The sequence below is a fragment of the Equus caballus genome, chromosome 3 (genome assembly GCF_041296265.1).
Source record: "Equus caballus isolate H_3958 breed thoroughbred chromosome 3, TB-T2T, whole genome shotgun sequence".
Taxonomy (NCBI): domain Eukaryota; kingdom Metazoa; phylum Chordata; class Mammalia; order Perissodactyla; family Equidae; genus Equus; species Equus caballus.
This window is the reverse complement of record NC_091686.1, coordinates 32691391-32709253: the sequence shown is the minus strand read 5'-3', so window position 1 is coordinate 32709253 and position 17863 is coordinate 32691391. Positions and strand designations below refer to the sequence as shown.

Sequence of the window (17863 nt, the reverse complement as noted above, 5' to 3'; positions counted from 1 at the left end):
ACTTGTGGCATGTGGGACGCTGCCTCAGCGTAGTTTGATGAGCACTGTGATGTCCGCGCCCAGGATTCGAACCAACGAAACACTGGGCCGCCTGCAGCGGAGCACGCGAACTTAACCACTCGACCACCGGGCCAGTGGCTTCCTCTGATTGGTCTCACGTTCTGCGTAGGAGCGCAGGAAGAAAGGGCTCTAGGGCTTTAAAGGCGGCCTGGAAGCCACCACTTTAGATCACGTGGGCAGTGCTTGGTGGGTGTTCCGAGGGCCTTGTACTCTGACGGGGAGACATGGCCTCTTCCTACAGGACTAACCAGCCATGTCGATTCAGGGGGTCCTGGGGACTCCCCGGGGAGGAGACAGGACTGGGGTTCAGAGGATGAGGAGGTGGCTAGGAGGTTGCCTGGGGGAGGAGAGCAGAGGGTGCTTGTCCCTCCAGGCGTGGGAGTGGCGTGAGGGAGGGCAGGCGGCCTGTGCTTACTGAGAGCTGGCTGAAAGCCGGACTGCGTCATTCTCTCCCCAGCCCAGGGGGGTGAGTCATGCCACCCCCATTTTTGTCAGTGGAAACAAGAAGTGAGAGGGAACCCAGTCCACATGAGACCACCCTTACTTCTGACACCAGCTGTGAGTTTCAGGGTTCCCAAAGCCACCGTCAGGTTCGCTAGCACCCTAGAGAGACCCACAGAGCTCACAGAAAGTGCTAGTGGTCACAGTTATGGTTTATTACAGGGAAGGGGTACAGATTCACATGAGCCAAGGGAGCAAGTGCGTAGGACAGGGTCCAGGAAAGTTCCAGATATGGAGCTCCCATTGTCCTCTCCATGGAGTCACAGGTGCATTGCTTTTGGCAGAGGCATGTGACACACGCACACACACACACACACACACAGTATTGCCAGCCAGGGGAGATCACCTGAGCCTCAGTGTTCACAGTTTTCTTTGGGTGTTCTGGGCTGAATTGTGTCCCCCAAAATTCATATGTGAAAACCCTAGCCCCCAGTACCCTAGCATGTGACCTCGTTGGGAATAGGGTCATTGCAGATGTCATGAGTTCAGATGAGGGCGTGCTGGAGCAGGGTGGGCCCCCAGTCCGGTATGACCGGCGTCCTTATAAAAGGGGAGGTTTGGAGACCGCCATGCACACAGGAGGAACAGCGTGTGAAGATGAAGGCAGAGATTGGGGTGGTGCTTCTACAAGTCAGATGAGGCCCGAAGACGGCCAGGAAGCCACCAGAAGCTGGGGAAGAGGCCTGGGACAGACCCTCCCTCACAGCCCCTGGAAGGAGCCAGCCCCGCCGACAGCCTGGTCTTGGACTTCAGGCCTCCAGGACTGTGGGAGAATACAGTTCTGTGGTTTGAGCCCCCAGTGTGTGGTGCTTTGTAACGGCAGTCCCGGGAGATGAGTACACTGGGGTTCCCCTAGGAAGGCAGGATTGATGGCCCAGGTGGCACATCTGCCTCCAGTCCCTCCGGGTGTCACCCACCACTCACATTGTTCGTCTGTCCAGTATGACCAAGGCCCCTGGGCAAACAGAGGCCCTCCTGCCAGGCCTGGCATCCCGAGGCCTCAGAGGTGGCCTCCCAGAAGCCAAGGACAGAGGCTGGACCTCCTTTGGGGCAAGGTTAGATTCTTTACTACTCAGAGGCCCAGAGAGGAGATGTGACTTGCCCAGGGTCACACAGCTTGTGAGCAGTTGGCCTGACTTTGGAGCCAGGGCTCTCACCCCTGTGCCTGCTGCCTGCAGCTTTCCCGAGCACACGGCCCGGGTCAGGCTGCAGGTGGGCGTAGAACTGGGCCTGATTGCATGTGCCTGCCTTTGTAGAGTCAAACAGACTGTCTTTGACAGTCCAGGCATGGACTGCCCCTCAGAGCAATGCCTCTTAGGTGACCAGGTCACCCTGAGACGCCCCACAGCCATGTATGGTGTTCCCACTGTGCACTTGCAGTCCCTTCCTCCTAGGGTTGGGGCAGGCCGCGCTAACTGTATCAGTTATCTAGGGCTGCGTAACAAATCACCCTCAAATTTAGTGGCATAAGCATTTATTATCTCACAGTTTCCGTGGGTCAGGAAATTCAGGAGTGACATGGCTGGGAGGTTCTGGCCCAGGGTCTCTCCTGAGGTTACGTTCAAGCTGTGGGCCAGGGCTGCGCTTTCATCCGAAGGCTTGACTGGGCTGGAGGATCCACCTCCCAGGTGGCTCCCTCACACGGCTCTTGGCTGGAAGCCTCAGTTCCTCCCGCGTGGGCTTCACCACAGGCTGCTCGAGGGTCCTCACGGCATGGCTGCCAGCTCCCCCCAGAGCGAGAGGGCAAGGAGGAAGGTGCAGTATCTTCTATGACCTCGCCTTGGAAGTCACACACCAGCCCTTCCGTCTTATCCCATTCGCTAGAAGCCCTTCTCAGTCCTCCCACTCTGAAGGGGAGGGGAATTAGACCCTGCCTCTCGGGGCCACACTTGAGAACCACCACACTGACCCTATAGGGGTCATTTAGGAGCACCGTCTCATGTGCCCAGGTTGGACCTGAGGAGCAGCAGGAATAGAAATCACCCCATTCCTTAGCTCCTGCTGTTGGCCGGGGGCCAAGATGCTTGAGCTAGTGTCATCCCAGTCTGGGGCTGTTTGGGGAAAACACAAAGTGGGGGGGAACGAGACAAGTATTGTGACGCCCAGCTCAATGGTGGTGGTTCTTTTCCATGTAAGTAAGACACTCCACTTGCCCTGTCCCGGGCGCTGTGCTGGGCTCAGAGGAGACAGAGATGAGTGAGGGACTGGCTGCCTTGCGGACGCTCACAGAAAAGGGAGACGGCGCTAAGAACTAACCATTTCAGTACATGTGATCAGTGCTGGGAGACTGATGGATGCCTGAGTGTAGACAGACGAAGAGGGGTGGGGATCAGACCTGTGAGACACCTTCCCCAAAGAAGAGCCTATTGTGTCGGGCTTTGAAGAATAAGTAGGAGCTCGTGACCCTGGCAAAGGGAGAAAGAGCATTCCAGGCAGGGGAGCAGCGTGTACGAAGGCACGGAGGGGCTGGGGAGCCCTGGGTGTCTAGGGGACGGTGAGCACTTTGGGGAGTGTGGACGGGTGGCTGGGAATGAGGCAGCAGGTAGTTTGGGCCACATTGTCAGGGCTGAAAGCTGGGCTAAGAGGTTGACTCTAATTTATGATCAACAGTTCACAAAGTGTATTTCATGACTCATGGTTCTGTGAGATGTTAACAGACGTTCCTCCAAAAACAGACCCCAAGGTTGTCTACGTGCAGGAAGCCCAGGGTGAAGCCTAATTCAAGCAGCTTCCTTCCTGCAGGACTTCTCAGAGCCTTTAACTCTCTAACATGCTTGGGAATCTCCAAGAGAGGGAAAGAGTAGATGAGATTCAGTCAACCTTCAAATATGTGGTATTCCCAAACTCATGTGATCATGGAACCCCCTTCCTGACAGAGTCTTAGGAGGCCAGCATTCCAGGGAACACACTTTGGAAATGCTGCTTGTAGGTAATTGTCAAGCGCTAGTGCGTGTTTTGAGCAGGTACGTGCTGTGATGAGATTTGCCGTTTCTGGCTGCTGGTGGAGGGTAGACTGAAGAGGGAGAAGCCAGGAGGCACAGAGACTAGTTAGGGCCATGAGGAGAGAGAAGGAAGGATGTCACAGACATTACAGGGTGTCATCTGCGGGCGAGGTGGTTGATGAACCTGGCTGGGGCTGGAGCGGAGGACGAGAGGGAAGACCCGTGGCTGACGCTCTGGTTCTGGCAGATGACGATGCCGTTGACTCAGACGAGAGGCGTGGAGGAAGGAGTTTGGCGGGGTGGATGGTGTGGGTGCTTTTGTCAGGGGGACCCGTAACTGGCTCGGTCAAGTTACCTGTGCTTAATTTATGGGAGAGGTGGGACAACAAATTCAGCCACTTAGAAGAAATGGACAGATTCCCTGAAAAGCACAACTTGGCGAAACTGACACAAGATGCAACAGAAAACCTGACTAGCCCCATATCTATGAAAGAAACCAGATTTGTAATCAAAAGTCTTTGCACAAAGAACATTCCAGGCCCGGACACTTTCATTGGTGAATTCCATCCAACACTTGAGGCAGAAACAACACCAATCTTGCACTCTTTCAGAAAATCATTTGTGGGAGAGGCAACTTCATGCCTGGCTTTGAGTCAGACAGGCCTGGGTTCCAGCTCAAGCTCTGTTGCTTTCATCTGTTTGGAGTCAGGTTTTGAGGACCTACTATGTGTCGACACTGTTCAGGGCACTGAAGATACCTTAGTGAACAAAGCAGATAAAACTCCCTGGACTCACCAAGTTATGCAGGCGTGGACAGGTCATTTAACTGTGTTGAGCCTCAGTTTCCTCATCTGTGAAGTGGGAGCAGCCGTCCCTTCATTCCCAAGAGTTGTCAGGACTCACAGTGATGGTCAAGGGAGGGAGGGAGGCAGCGGTGGGCAGTTCCCAGCGGCCACTGATGCTTGTCTCTCTGTCATGTGTGTGCATGTGTGTCCCCCACGGCCTGCCTTCTCAGGCCTTAAAATGTGTGTCAGCAGCAGCAGCAGCCACGACGAGGCCCCCGTTCTGAGCGACAAGCACCTGGATGTACCCAACATCATCATTACTCCCCCTACCCCCACGGGCATGATGCTGCCAAGGGACTCCAGGCAGACAGGTGAGGCCACCCCACCACCACTGCCAAGCCGGGTCTGGTCTGGGGGACAGCTCACGGGGCCCCCCTTCTGTGCTCCAGGTCTGAGCTCATGTCCCCGCTTCCCCTGGATTTATTAAAAATTTATGCTTGGATCTGCATACACTCCACCGTGGGCCCCTCGCCACGGCACCAGCCCCAGCAAGATGTGGCATGTTAAGTAATTAGCGAGACAGCCCCTGCCGGCAGCCAGGCGAGTGATGGATGGGGCCAGGCGGGCTCGCCAAGGTAATTGATGGATGCGCCTTCCCCTGCCAGCCGGGGCCTGGTGCTCCATCTTGCTGGCGCAGGAGTTCAGCTGGACAGCGCAGGCTTGGAAACATATCCACGCCAGGGCTGGGGCTGGTCTCTGGAGCTGCCGGATGCAGGGAGGAGAGAGGAGATGGCCTTGTTCCCGGAGAGAGGGGGAGAGGGAGAGGCCCGAACTGGTGCCCCACGTGCCCCTCTGTGGATACCATTGGAGCCAGAGGGGCAAATCGTTCATTTATTCATTAAACAGAAGTGTTGAGCCAGACCTGCGCTTGGTGCTGAGGCTGCTCTTGTGAATGATAATAATCATAATACTAAGTAGTGGTTATGGCGGCAGTAAACGCTTTCCTATTGAGTTCTCACAGTCATTCTGCATTAGGTCCAGTCTTCATCTCCATTTGACAGATGGGTAAACTGAGGTTCCGACAGGGTGCGGCAGTCGCCGAACAGCCAGTAAGTGGCAGAGGCGGGACTCAGCCCCAGGCTGTGTGATCTGGAGTCCACCCTGTGCACCCCCAGGCTGGACGCCCTCCCAGCGGCTAGCGTCATTCAGCCAACCAACCACCGTGACACAGTCCTGCCTGGCTCGTGTGGGGGACACAGGCCGACAAGGCTGACGTGGGGCTCGTGCGAGTCTGGTGGGGGGACTTGGGTAGACTTTTCCAGAAGGGCTGAGTTGGGATCTGAGCTTGCCCACCAGGTGAGTGACCTGGAGAAAGCCATGGGACCCCCTCTGGGCTGGGCCCTGTGTCAGTGCTGCAGGTGGGCCTTGCTCATTCATGATTGCACTGGGTCACACTGCTGTCACCTTCCCCAGTGCTGGGCCCTGGGTTAAAAGCTTTTCTGAGATCTTATTTAATTCTCATTCCAACCCTATGGGCTATGAGGACTGCCCTTATCTCTAGTTTATAGGTGGGGAAACTGAAGTGTAGAGAGGGACAGCGACTCACCCAAGGGCACACAGCAAGGTGAGAGAAGAGCTGGGCTGCTGCTCCAGTGTCTAATCAGAGAGCTCAGGGTGGGCAGCAGAGGCCCAGGTCCTTGCTCCCCACTTACGCTCCCTTCCCTCTCCCAGCCTCTGTGTCCTCATCTGTAAAATGGGATCATAACCACCTTCCCTGCTCCCTGTGAGTGCAGAGGAGTCTGATGGTTACAAGATCTGTGGGGTGAGAGCCCAGAGGCCCTGGGCCCCCAGGAGACTCCTAACCCTGGGAGAGGTTCCTTTGAAACTTAGGCAGTTCTGGGGGTGGATTAATGCCCAGGGGCCAGCACAGGGGTACCCTCCCGTCTGCTCTCGCCGGCGGCAGAGCTCGGATCCCGACCCTCTGCTCTCCCCATTCTGAAAAGGGCAGCAGAATGGCCACAGGCCTGGAGTCAGGACACCCTGAATTCAGATCCCAGCTCTGCCGCCCGTCAACCTGGGACTTTGAGCAAGAGGCTCCGCCTCCCTGTGCCTCGGTTTCCCCATCTGTGAATGGAGATGATAATGGTGCCTCGGTTTCCTCATGTGGAGGATCCGTGACAGGGAAGCTGGAGGGCCTGATTTCACGCCCTGTGTTGATGTTCTCGCCAGTGATATTAGGATGGGAGGACAGACCGCCAGGCCCAGGTGGCACGTCCTTCAGGGCCACATGCTGATACCAGGGGCTTCCCTGGGCAGCAGGGGACTGGCAAGAACTCTGGCCCTGCCTGGACCACCCTGCTGATTGGAGCAGGTCTCCTCCACTCTGGGCCTCAACTTCCCATCTCTAGTCCGGGGTCAGGGGTGAAGGATTTGACCTCCCGCCCAGCCCTGGGCTCGAAGGCACCTCCCAGAAGAGGCTGAGCCAAGAGTGGGGCCCCGGGCTACAATCCCAGGGACTCTGAGTCGGGGAGCGTGGCCTCGAGCCTGGGCGGAGGGGGCGTGGGAAAGCACCATGAGACTCGGCATCAGTGGGGTCCCCTTTAGCATCCGTTGACACTATTGCCCCTATGTCGGGGGAGCTGAGGTGGCCCAGAGGTGCCAGCTCCCAGGGAAAGGGGGCCTGGATGGGGGGGGTCCATCCAGATGTTGATTCCCCCTCTGTCTTCTAGTCTGGCTGGATGAGACGGGGTCCTGCACAGAGGATGGGGAAATAGACCCCGAAGCCTGAGGAGGAGGCGGTGGACACGCATCCATCGGCACCAGCTCCTGCTCTGGCTGCCCCTGGCTCCACCTGCCCCGGGGCGCGGGGTCACCTGGGACAGAGCTGCTGAATAGGCTGGATGGGAAACAGAGCAGATTCGGGCACCCGACCAGGAGAGATGTGGCCGGATGAGCAAGGAACCAGCCCGGCCCACCTCCAGAACGACGTCTTCCAGGCCCCACTGAGTGGACTGGTCCCTGACCTCCTCCGTGTTCTTGCCGACCCCAGGGCCATGGTGACAGCCCGGCCATCCGGGTGCCAGGGAGGGGCTTTCTCCTGGACAAACACACCCTCCCTGCACCCTGGGCCAACCAGACGGGTCAACACCCACGAGAACTTCTCGCAGAGGCGCAGCTCCATTTTTTATGAGTTGTTTTACAGATAACAAAACAGTCCAGAAAGTGATTTATAATTTTTTTGCATTATAAATAAAGATCTTCTGTAACAGACAGTGAAGCTTCCTTCTTGGGCTGGCAGAGGAGACGGAGCACACCCGGATACGAGGTGGGTTTAAGAGCATCGCTTGTCACGGAGGGGCCAGTCAGATGGGTGACAGCTGGTGATGAGCCTTTGGAGAGTCTTGGACCCCTCGATTGGCAGGCCTGGGTGAGGCCAAGGGCACGGGCTCTGAAGTCACACAGACCTCATGTGAGTCCAAGCTCCGACCCTGCCAGCTGTGGGATCCTGGTCATAACACATCTCTCGGATGGGAGGCAAATGGTTTTTGTTTGTTTTTAGAATAACATGAAATTGTTGGTGTGCCCTCCCCCCGTAGACGGTTCTGATCCTGGCACGTGTGTTTCTGTTCGTTTTCTGTGCCTTCTGTCGAGGCTGCGTGGCTTCTGCTTTGGGTTTGCCTACTGTCTTAGTTGGGGTCCCCCAGAAGCAGAGCCCGAGCCAGGCTTTGTGAGCAAGGGGTCTGTTTGGGAGGTGACCCCGGGATACACAGGTAGGGGGGTGGGAAGGTGCAGATCAGGGGTCCCCGAGGCCACTCTCAGGTTCGATAATCCACTAGAGGGACTCAGAGAACTCAGGAAAGCCATTATAGTTGTGATTATGGTGTATTACAGCAAAAAGGATGCAGATTAAAATCAACAAGGAAGAGAGACACAAATGGTAGGGTCCAGGAGAGACCAGGCGCGTGCGTCCGGGAAAGTCACGCAGACGGCACTTCATTCTCCCAGCAACGACGAGGACACATGCATGGGGTGTTGCCAAGCAGGGACGCTCACCGAGCCTGTGTCCAGAGTTTTCACTGGGGGTCAGTCACGTAGACATGGCTGACCGTCCATGTCTCCAGGCCCTCCGGAGGTCGGGCTGATACCCTGTGACGCAGGTCCCCACCATGGAGCACACTGTTAGACTGTCCCTGTGGCCCAAGGCCCCAGGTCAACAAAGACACTTGTATCTGGCAGGATGTCCCAAGGGCCTAGTGGTCACCTCCCAGGAGCTGAGGGCAGAGACCAGACCTCTCTGGGCCTGGTACCTTCTTTCCTGCACAAGAAGCAAGGCAGGGAAGGGAAAGCCATGCAGGTGCTTCTGGAACCTGGCCGCCTGGGGCACCTCGGTCGGTCTCTGGCCTCTGCAGAGGCAGCGTGGAGCTCCCCTCAGCATCCCCCACCCCAGAGGGGTGAGGCAGGGGGCTGCGTCCTCCACCGGCATCCACCGCTGGCTGAGGGCTGCTCCGGACCTGCCCAGCACTTCCCACCTGTCCCCTCGCGGACAGCAGGACTTGCAGAGGGGACGCGGGAACACCCTGGAACACAGAGTGCCCCGGGCGGGTATGGTGGGCCCCACAGTCAGGGCTGACTCCGTGGGTGAGCAACCTGCGCCTTCCAAGAGGGCCCGCCCTCAAAAGGGCCCCTCACCTGGTTTAAACACTCTCCTGTCACCTCCTTGAAATTCTTCATCGTTGTTGGACAAAGGCCCCACGAGCGATACAGCCTGTCATCTTCCAGCCCCCATGGCCCTCTGTGCGCCAAGATGCAGCTCGGGTCGTCTGTGCATCTTAGAAGACCCCACCCCTCCACGGGAGCAATGTCAAGAGCACGTTGTGGGATGGAGATGTCATGGGATGAAGAGCCTGTGGGATGGAGATGTTGTGGCCATTTTTGGAACTCTGGCCTGCCACCTGGTCATGCAGTTCAGTGCCCCCAGAATGCCTTTGCTCACATTGCCAGCCCCGACCCCTGGGCAAGGCCAGGGCTGCTGCAGCCAGGTGCTCCTCCAGGCCAGGCCCTGCCAACTGGAAGTCTTCCACCCCCGACTCCCACAGCACCATGTGTCCCACACGTCTCCTGCGGGTGGGAGACGCGTCTGTTGTTTCATAATCACCAATGTGCAAGTCATCAGAGGAAGGGGTACCCCTGTGCGTGGGGCTCAGGCCCTAAGGCTGATGTACCCACACTCAACCCTCCAGCGTCCCCACACACGACCCTCGGAAAATAAAGCCCCTAAGGTGAGACTCGGGCTCACGCTCCAGTATGTTCCAGACCTTGCACGTAGCAGGTGCCCAGGTTTTTATTTATTTAGTGTGTATGTTGCTGCTGTGTGCAGGGCACTCACTGTTCTAAGCACACTACATCTATTTTAACTCATGTGATGCTCATGGAAACTGTGAGATGCTGTATTAGTCAGTTTTCTTTTTGCCATGTAACAAACAGCCCCTTGGTATAGGCTGAACGTGTGTCCCCACAAATCCTCACGCTGAAGCCTAACCCCCAGGGGATGGCATTTGGAGGTGGGGCCTTTGGGAGGTGATTAAGTCGTGAGGGTGGAGCCCACGTGAATGGCATTAGTGCCCTGATAAAGGAGAGCCGCAAGAGCTCCTTCCATGTGAGGACAGGGCCAACTGTGCGCCAGGAGGCAGCCTCACCTGACGCCAACTCTGCTGGCACCTTGATCTTGGACTTCTCCCCCTGCGGAACTGAGCCATAAATTTCTGTTGTTTGTAAGCCCACCAGGCTGTAGGGTCCTGCTACAGCAGCCTGAACCCCCAAACCCAGGGACTGAGAACTGATTGCCCACTCACTCGTCTCTGGGTTGGAGCCGAGTAGCTCTGAGGGGCTGGGCTTCGTCGGGCTGCAGTGGGGTTCAAATCTGCTCATGTGACTCCTCGTTTTGTGGCCAGCAGCTGCCAGAGGATGCTCTCCAGGAGGAAGGCAGGGCACAGAGCACGAGCCAGGCCATGCAAGGGCTTTCCCAGCTTCTGCTCAGGACCCTCTGCCCCAGTCCTGTTCCCACGGGAACCCAGAGGTTCTGGGTCTCAGGGCTGGGGCTGGGTGCTTGCCCTGAAGGCCGACTGAGCCCACCGTCTGAGGGGGGCCCCACGTCTCCCTGGGCATGGCTCAGAGGCCTCCAGCCCACTCAGCAGCCTGCCGTGGCTAATCACCGCCTCATCCTGGGCATTTAGTGCCCATGGCAACAGGAAGAGGGCTGCTAGCTGGAGACCAGGCGGGAGGGGTGCTGGAGGCTGCACAGCCCCAGGACGCTGGATTTGCCTGTCTTATCCTTGCTTTCCTGGAGGAAGATCCCAGGGCCCCTGGTGTCCACACCAGTCCTGGGCTTTGAAACACACTCAGCTGGGAGGCTCATCCCTGGTGAAGCCAGCAGTTAGGAGGGTGTTACCCCAGAATGGTGTCTGCTGAGTAAGAGGAGAGAGACCCTTCCTGGTGACATCTGCACCCCAGCAGGAGTGAACCCTGTGACAGTGCTCGGTGCCCAGCACCTGTCTTTGAAACTATGCCTTCAAGTAAGCTCTGTCTCCCCACAAAGGAGGGGCGAGGTGGAGGGGGCCTGCTCAGTGCAAGCTCTCACCCAGGGAGGGCATGGGGGGCGGGGCAGGGCACACCACTGCAGCCCCAGCGTCCCTCTTAGGAGCTGTGAGAAGGAATAGGGGGAGTGGGTGTGAGCAAGGACTTTGGCATCAGGCAAATCTGCATTGTGCTGTGTGACCATGGAAAGTCACTCAACCTCTCTGCACTTTTTCTTCTCCTGTAAAGTGAGGATAATCACAGGCTCTACCACATGGGGAGCATATGAGGATTAAGTAAAATTATGTAAAACCCCCACATGGTGTCTGGCACAGAGTAAACAGTGAATAAATGGTAGTCTTCATGATCAGGTGGGTCACCAACCTCTCTGGGCCTCAGTTTGCTCATCTGGGGAACGGGGACCATGCCATGGGGCCCTGAGGATGATGGGAAATGGAGGGTGTGACTGTGGGGAGGGGGGGAAGAGTGAGGGCTCTGGAGCAGACCTGGCATCACATCTGCCGTGGTGCCCCCTGTACCTGACGTGACTCCCACTGCATCACCCGTGCCTCCCTTTCAAGGGCTTTCTCGGTGCAGGAGCAGGTGGGGTGGGGGCTCTCCAGGCCACCTAGAAGACCCGGGGAGTTGACACCTCCAGGAGCACCCCTCACCCCCGTGCACGGGAGAAAGCAGAGAACTAGCCCCCTCTCCTTGCCCCTCGCGGTGGAGGTGAGGCGGCTCTGAGGAAACTTCCGGTCTCCCCAGTGCTTCTCAGACTTGAGCGTGCTCTCCGTAGAGATCTGGTTCAAAGGCAGACTCGGTTTTAGGAGCTCTGCGATTGTGCATTTCTAACCAGCTCCCAGGGCACCAGTGCTGCTGGGCCACAGACCACATTTGGAGTCACGAGGGTTCCTCGCTGCCCAGAGATTCCCAGGGCTCTGAGGCCCGGCTGCCAGCGTAGGAAACCTGCTCCTTAACCTGAACTGGTCCTCCTGGAGCTCCCCGCTCCCTTCCGGGTGCTCTCTGGGATTGCCTTCCCAACAAACCACTTCCCCTTGAGGCCTTTCTCGGGGCCTGCTTCCCAGCCGCAGTCAGCATCCGTCCCTGTGCGCCATTTATATCAGCTGGGTGACCTTGAGCAAGTTCCACTGCTTCTCTGAGCCTTGGTTTCCCCCCTCTGCAAATGGGGAGAATAAACTAGGTTGTTGGGAAGATTAAATGAATGGACACACATATAGAACCTAGAATAATGCTTTAGGGTTCAAAATGTCCTCTAGAATGTTGGCGATAATGCTGAGGTTGGCAAAGCCGCGATCGGGAAGACCCACCAGGCCCGTCTGTGCGGTCGCAGCCTCGTGGGGTCGTTGCATTCTGCACGGACTTGACCCTTCATTAGAGGTCGGGGGTGCTAGAGCAGTGGGATGGGTGCCTCTTTGGGGCTGGTCTAGAATGACACCTTATTTTGAACCCAAAACATGGCTCCCTGATTCTTATTTCTTGAGTCTGTTCTTCCTTAAATACATCCTGGGGGAATGGATGCTAATGTCTGCCGTTTATTTTTCATTTATTTTTAATGCCAAAGCTGCGCATCCTGATTAAAACCAACAATAAAAAAGCTTTGTAAATGGCTCCCCCCCAAAGTGTGTGTGTGTGGGAGGGTGGGGCAGGGGTCCCAGTCAGAGGCCACCGAAGAGGAAATGGACGGATGGACTAACAGCTCTGGCCGCCGACAAAGCCCGTTAACCCTAACCCTGCTGTGTCCCGGAGAAGTTCCCAGGCTCCAGGAGGTGAGGGGACATTCTGGTCCACGACTTGGGATTCATGCTGTATGCCTCCAGGAGGGGAGGCTGGGAGGGGAGAAAAGTGTGAAAACAGATGGAAATGTAATTTTTAATGACAGCAGCAGATGGCAAAAAGACACAAGAGTGTATTCGCACCATGTCGGAGCCATTTGCGAGCGCCCAGCTCAGCCGTGATATGCGCCGTGCGGCTGGCGTGACGGCTCCCCCGCCAAACCCCGCAGGCCGGCGAGCTGCAGGGGGGAACACGCAGGCCCCCTGGGGAGGGGCCGGGCGCTCTGCCAGGCTGTGGGGAGCCACAGGTAGACGGGAAATACCTGTGGCCACCTGGGGGGTCCGGAAGCGTCTCCGTGCCTGGCTTTTCCGCACACAGGCAGGCAGTGAGGCGCTCTGGTTTCACACAGCCCCTCCTCCTGGTCTCCATGGCGGCTCCCCAAGGCCAGGCCATTGTCACCACTCACCTGGACTTCTCAAAGTCCAGGTGAGGAGTCTCCTGCTGCCAGACCGCGTCCCACCCTGACTCCATCCACCAGAGCTGTGTTTCTACAGTGCAGAGCTATTCCTGTCACTCCTTGCCCCGCATCCCTCACGTGGCCTCCCGACGCACTCAGGATCACATCCCTGCTCTTGGAGGCCGCTCACCAAGCCAGCCCTGGAGGTGTGGCTGCTGCTTGTCTTTCTTACTCCTCTCCTCACCACACTTCGCGGGGACAGGAATCCCTGTGGGGCGGTGGTGAGAGAGAAACACCACCACAGCTGGAAGCAGGCGCCCCCGTCCACAGAGCGCGGCCCGGTCAGCTGCAGCTGACAACTCCTCCAGCTCTAGGTGACGTTCAGAATAGGTGACAGCTGGGGTGGGGTGGCCCCAACCAATGGGAGCTGCCCCTGGCCAGAAACAGCAGCTGAGGTCAGCCCCGCAGGAGGTCATGTCAGCCCCCCACCTTAGAGACAGGTGGGGGCAGCAGTCACAGTAGGGGCTGTGGCTCTCGGGCTCCTGGAGCACAGCAGGGGCCCATTAGGGACGCAATCACGTCTTGCTGTCAGGGCCCTGCGCTCCTCCACCCCTCCGGCTTGTTTCAGCTGAGGCAAGGGGAGGGAGGGTTACCAGAGGAGGTATTTCCATTCTGCGTTTCTCTCTCGCTGCCATGACTGTAATTCTACTCGTTCCTTAGCTGGGTGATACCACCAGCTGTTGGTCACCGCATCACCGGAGCCACCCCCGAGATGGCAGGTGTCTGGGTTCGGTTTATGGGAGCAGGGGCTCTCGCCCTCGGCTGAGGCCTGGGCCTGCCCCACAGCATCTCATCCCTTCCGTCCAGGTGTGGCCCGGGACTCGGGCAGGTGATTCTCACACACAGGCAGGGCTGAGTCCGGGGGGGCTTCTCGCCCACCTCCTCAGGTCCTCACTGTCATTCATCGTTTCCTAGGCCGCTGGTCTCCTCACTCTAAGAGAATTGCTCCCACGTGCAGAGATTCAGACTTCGAGGTAGGCTAATCAAGGATGGAATGAACACGCTCGCGCAGGTGGACCACAGGTCCTTCCCAGACGCGCTCAACCCAAGGGTCCTGTGGGGACGCACTGACGGGCCACCAGCCCAGTGTCACTCACAGGAACGAATGCCCCTGCAGAGGACCCCAGACTCCATCCAGTTGCTCATACTGCGAGTTCTCCATTTCCACATGGGGCGGGGGCCGCCCTACAGGATGGGGCGGCTCCAGGAGATTTCCATCATTGCAGGAAGATCTCTGCTTTCAAAGCAGAAGTCCCATGGCTGACTAATTTTCGGAGCACTGCTCTGCGGCTTAAACTCTAGTGTGACCAGGTGTTGTGGTACAGACCACCCTGAAGGGGGCAGTGGGTTCACGCTTCTGGAGTGTTCTAGCTTCCCTGGGGGAATCTGGCAGAGGCTTTTTCTTAAACTCTTTTTTTGCTAAGAATAGCTTTAGCCTTACAGAAAAGTTGCAAAGATAGTACAGAGGGTTCCCATAAACCCCACACCCGGTTTCCCCTGTCGTTAATCTTATGTTACTCTGGTCCATTTGTCACAATGAATGAACCAACTTTGATACATTCTTACCAACCAAAGTCCATTCTCTATTCAGGTTTCCTCAGTTTTCCCCTAACGTCCTTTTCCTGTTCCAGGATCCCATCCCCATTTATTCCACGTCTCCTTAAGCTCCTCTGGGCGGTGACGGTTTTGGGAGGTGGCTTTTGATGACCCTGGCAGTTTTGAGGAGTGCTGGGCAGGTGTTCCGTAGAATGTCCCTCTGTTAGGGTTTGTCTGACATTTTTCTCACAATGAGCCTGGACTTGTGGGGTGTGGGGAGGAAGACCCCAGAGTGAAAGCACCTTCTCATCCATTTCTCCTCCATCGTATCAAGGGTGCATGTCATCACCCTGGCCTGTCACTGCTGATGCTGACGTCGCTCTCCTGGCTGAGGAGGTCAGGTGTCTCCCTGGTCCTGTAACTCTGTGTGTCCTGTTTCCATCCTCTCCTCTTTGGAAGGAAGTGGCATGGGGCCTACACTTCAAGAGTGGGGAGCATCTCTCTGTCCACATCATGTGGAATTCTTCTGCATGGAGATTTGTCCCTCCCCACCCCCACCCATGTATTTGATCGCCAGCCCTTCATTCCTGACCATGGAGCTCATTATCTGGCCTTGCCATCTCCTTCCCCCACTTCGAGAGCCCAGCGTGAGGCTGGGCCTTCAGAAGTCCTCTCTGGATCCCGGGAGTGGCTCAGAGCTGGACTGGATTGGGGCAAATCGCTTCCCTTCCCACTTTTCCCAGTTAATACAACTTCCGGGGGAGTGTGTTGAGTGTGCGGTTTCCATGAGTCACAAAGTCGGAGCCTGGAGCTTAGGCGGGGGCATTTTCAATAACAGCTTTATTGAGGAATGATACACATATTATAAAGTTTACCCTTTGAAAGAGTATAATTCAGTGGTTTCTTAGTATATTTACAGAGTTGTGCAACCAGCACCACTATCTAATTCTAGAACATTTTCATCACTCCAAACGCAACCCCACACCCATTAACAGGCCCTCCCCGCTCCCTGCTCCCCCAGCTCTTGGCAAGCACTACACTAGCATGTGTCTCCGTGGATGGTTTATCTATTCCAGACGGTTCATGTAAACGCAATCAGATATGGTTTTTGTGACTGGTTCCTCTCACATAGCATAAGGTTTTCAAGGTTCATCCACGCTGTAGCATGAATCGGCCGCATTCTTGTTCATGGCCGAATAATATTCCACGGCACGTACAGACCACATTTTGTTTATCCATTCCTCCAGTGATGGACATGTGGGTCACTTCCACCTTTGGCTCTTGTGAATAGTACTGCCGGAAGGCAAAGACATTTAACAAGCCCCCAAGGGACCCAGGTGGACCCTCGAGTCTGAGACTCCAAGATGTCCCCATTTTGCAGTGTGTAAAGCTGCACACTTGTTCTCCCAACAGCCCAGTGAGGTAGGCAGCAGCACTGTCCCCATGTTACAGACACGGACACCGAGACTCAGGTGATGCGGACACCGGGCTCTCCTACTCATCCCGCCACGGTCTCTCTGAACCCTGGCTCTCCCACTGGCTCTTTTCCTCTGCTCTTTGACAGGCTGAGAAAATCCAGGAGGGAAGCCTCGCCAACTTTGGAACACAAATATTTTCCAGTCAAGAAAACAATCCCCCATCCATCAAAACCCAGACAAGTTGGCACACGCTCTCTGCAGATGCCCGAGGGAGCTTCTATTTCAGGAGGGGCCAGGTGGCCTGCAGCGTCCCCTCCTCCCCAGACACCCTGGGGCTCCTTCTCTTCCTACCTCACTTTTGCAGATAAGGAGACTGAGGTTCAGAGTGGTCACTTGCCATTGGTCACACAGCATCCAGAGGAACTTTTCATGTATTTTCTTTGAAAGTATTTGTCATAATAAATGACCCACAATGAAGGTAATCTCCAAGCCTGTAAATGACAATTTCCAATGCAGATAAATAACAGACACAGCTTTCCAGGACATGTGAGTGGGCAGAATTTAATTACGGCCTTATTTCATCTTCCCAACAACCCTACATGGGCAGGTTTCGGTGGGGGGGGGGGGGCGGGGAGCATTGGAGAGGAAAGCATGGGATCATCTCGGGTAGGGCAGCTCTCCGGCATGGGTACAGAACCCTGGAAGTCTCCTGTCCCTTATGCTTTTTCTCAGGGCCTAACGATCAGGGTTTTGAATTCAAGTCCAGCTCACTGCCTGTCCCCACAGATCCTACACTTGCTGCCTCATGTCCCAGGGAGCTGTCCTGGCCTTACCACCCCACCGAAATGACCCTGGGCCTGGGGAAAACTCAGCTTTCTGTCCCCACCCCAGACCCCTGAACCACAGCTCTCCAGGAGCGCGCGTGTTGACGCCCAGGATCTTCTAGGGGACTCTGACAGCGGCGAGTCGGAGAACCACTGCTGTTCCGTGCCACACAAGCCGTCCGCACAGAGGGCTCCCGTTCCCCGAGCAGACGAGAGCATCGGTACATACGTGCTCCAGTCGTGCAAACCTGTCTCTTCATGAGTCTCACCTGGGGTGCGGCCCAAGCACAAATTCTGAGCCTCTCCCCGCAGCTTCTGAATCGGAACATGTGGGTGGGGTGAAGGATCTGCATGTTTATAGATTTTAACCAACGCGTGTAGAGAGAACGGAAGATTGAGAAATTAAAGGAGGCAACGCCTTCTCTCACTCCGCTGGGCGCGGCCCTGTCTGTCTAGCCAGGTCACGCCGTGACCCAATAAATGCATTTACTCCTGGCCGGGTGCGGGCCCAGTGTAGACGCACCCCGAGCCCCACCCCCAGCTTGACTCAGGGTGTTGGCAGGAGGCGCCCGGGCCAGGTGAAGGGACACGGAAGTCTGGCGCCAGGGCAGGAGGGCCCACGGAGGCCAGGTGCGCGGCCCAGGGGGGAGGCGGGGTCGGGGCGCCGAAGGGGGTGGAGCCCGGGAGAGGCGGGGCCGGGACGCGGAAGGGGTGGAGCCTTGGGGAGGCGGGGCCGGGACGCGGAAGGGGTGGGGCCTGGGAGAGGCGGGGCCGGGACGCGGAAGGGGTGGGGCCTGGGAGAGGCGGGGCCGGGACGCGGAAGGGGTGGAGCCTGGGAGAGGCGGGGCCGGGACGCGGAAGGGGTGGAGCCTTGGAGGGGCGGAGCCGGCACGGGAAGGGGTGGGGCCCCAGT

At 57.0% G+C, this 17863-nt stretch overlaps 1 protein-coding gene and 1 long non-coding RNA gene across 2 annotated transcripts in view; one reads left to right on the top strand and one right to left on the bottom strand.

Moving 5' to 3' along the window:
* C3H16orf74 (chromosome 3 C16orf74 homolog) overlaps window positions 1-7560 on the top strand; it is a 32981-nt gene extending 25421 nt beyond the window's left edge. Inside the window, exons 4-5 of the mRNA XM_070262878.1 lie at window positions 4541-4659; window positions 7018-7560. Of these exons, the coding sequence (XP_070118979.1) occupies window positions 4541-4659; window positions 7018-7076 (178 nt within the window). The 3' untranslated portion in view covers window positions 7077-7560. The remainder of the gene's footprint in view (window positions 1-4540; window positions 4660-7017) is intronic.
* Window positions 7561-15530: 7970 nt separating this feature from the next.
* LOC111772813 (uncharacterized) lies at window positions 15531-17591 on the bottom strand. Its single transcript, XR_011436943.1, has 3 exons — window positions 17220-17591; window positions 16478-16617; window positions 15531-16304 (listed from the first exon to the last, which is right to left on the bottom strand). It is a non-coding gene; the product is annotated as an uncharacterized lncRNA (long non-coding RNA).
* Between the last annotated feature and the right edge of the window lie 272 nt (window positions 17592-17863).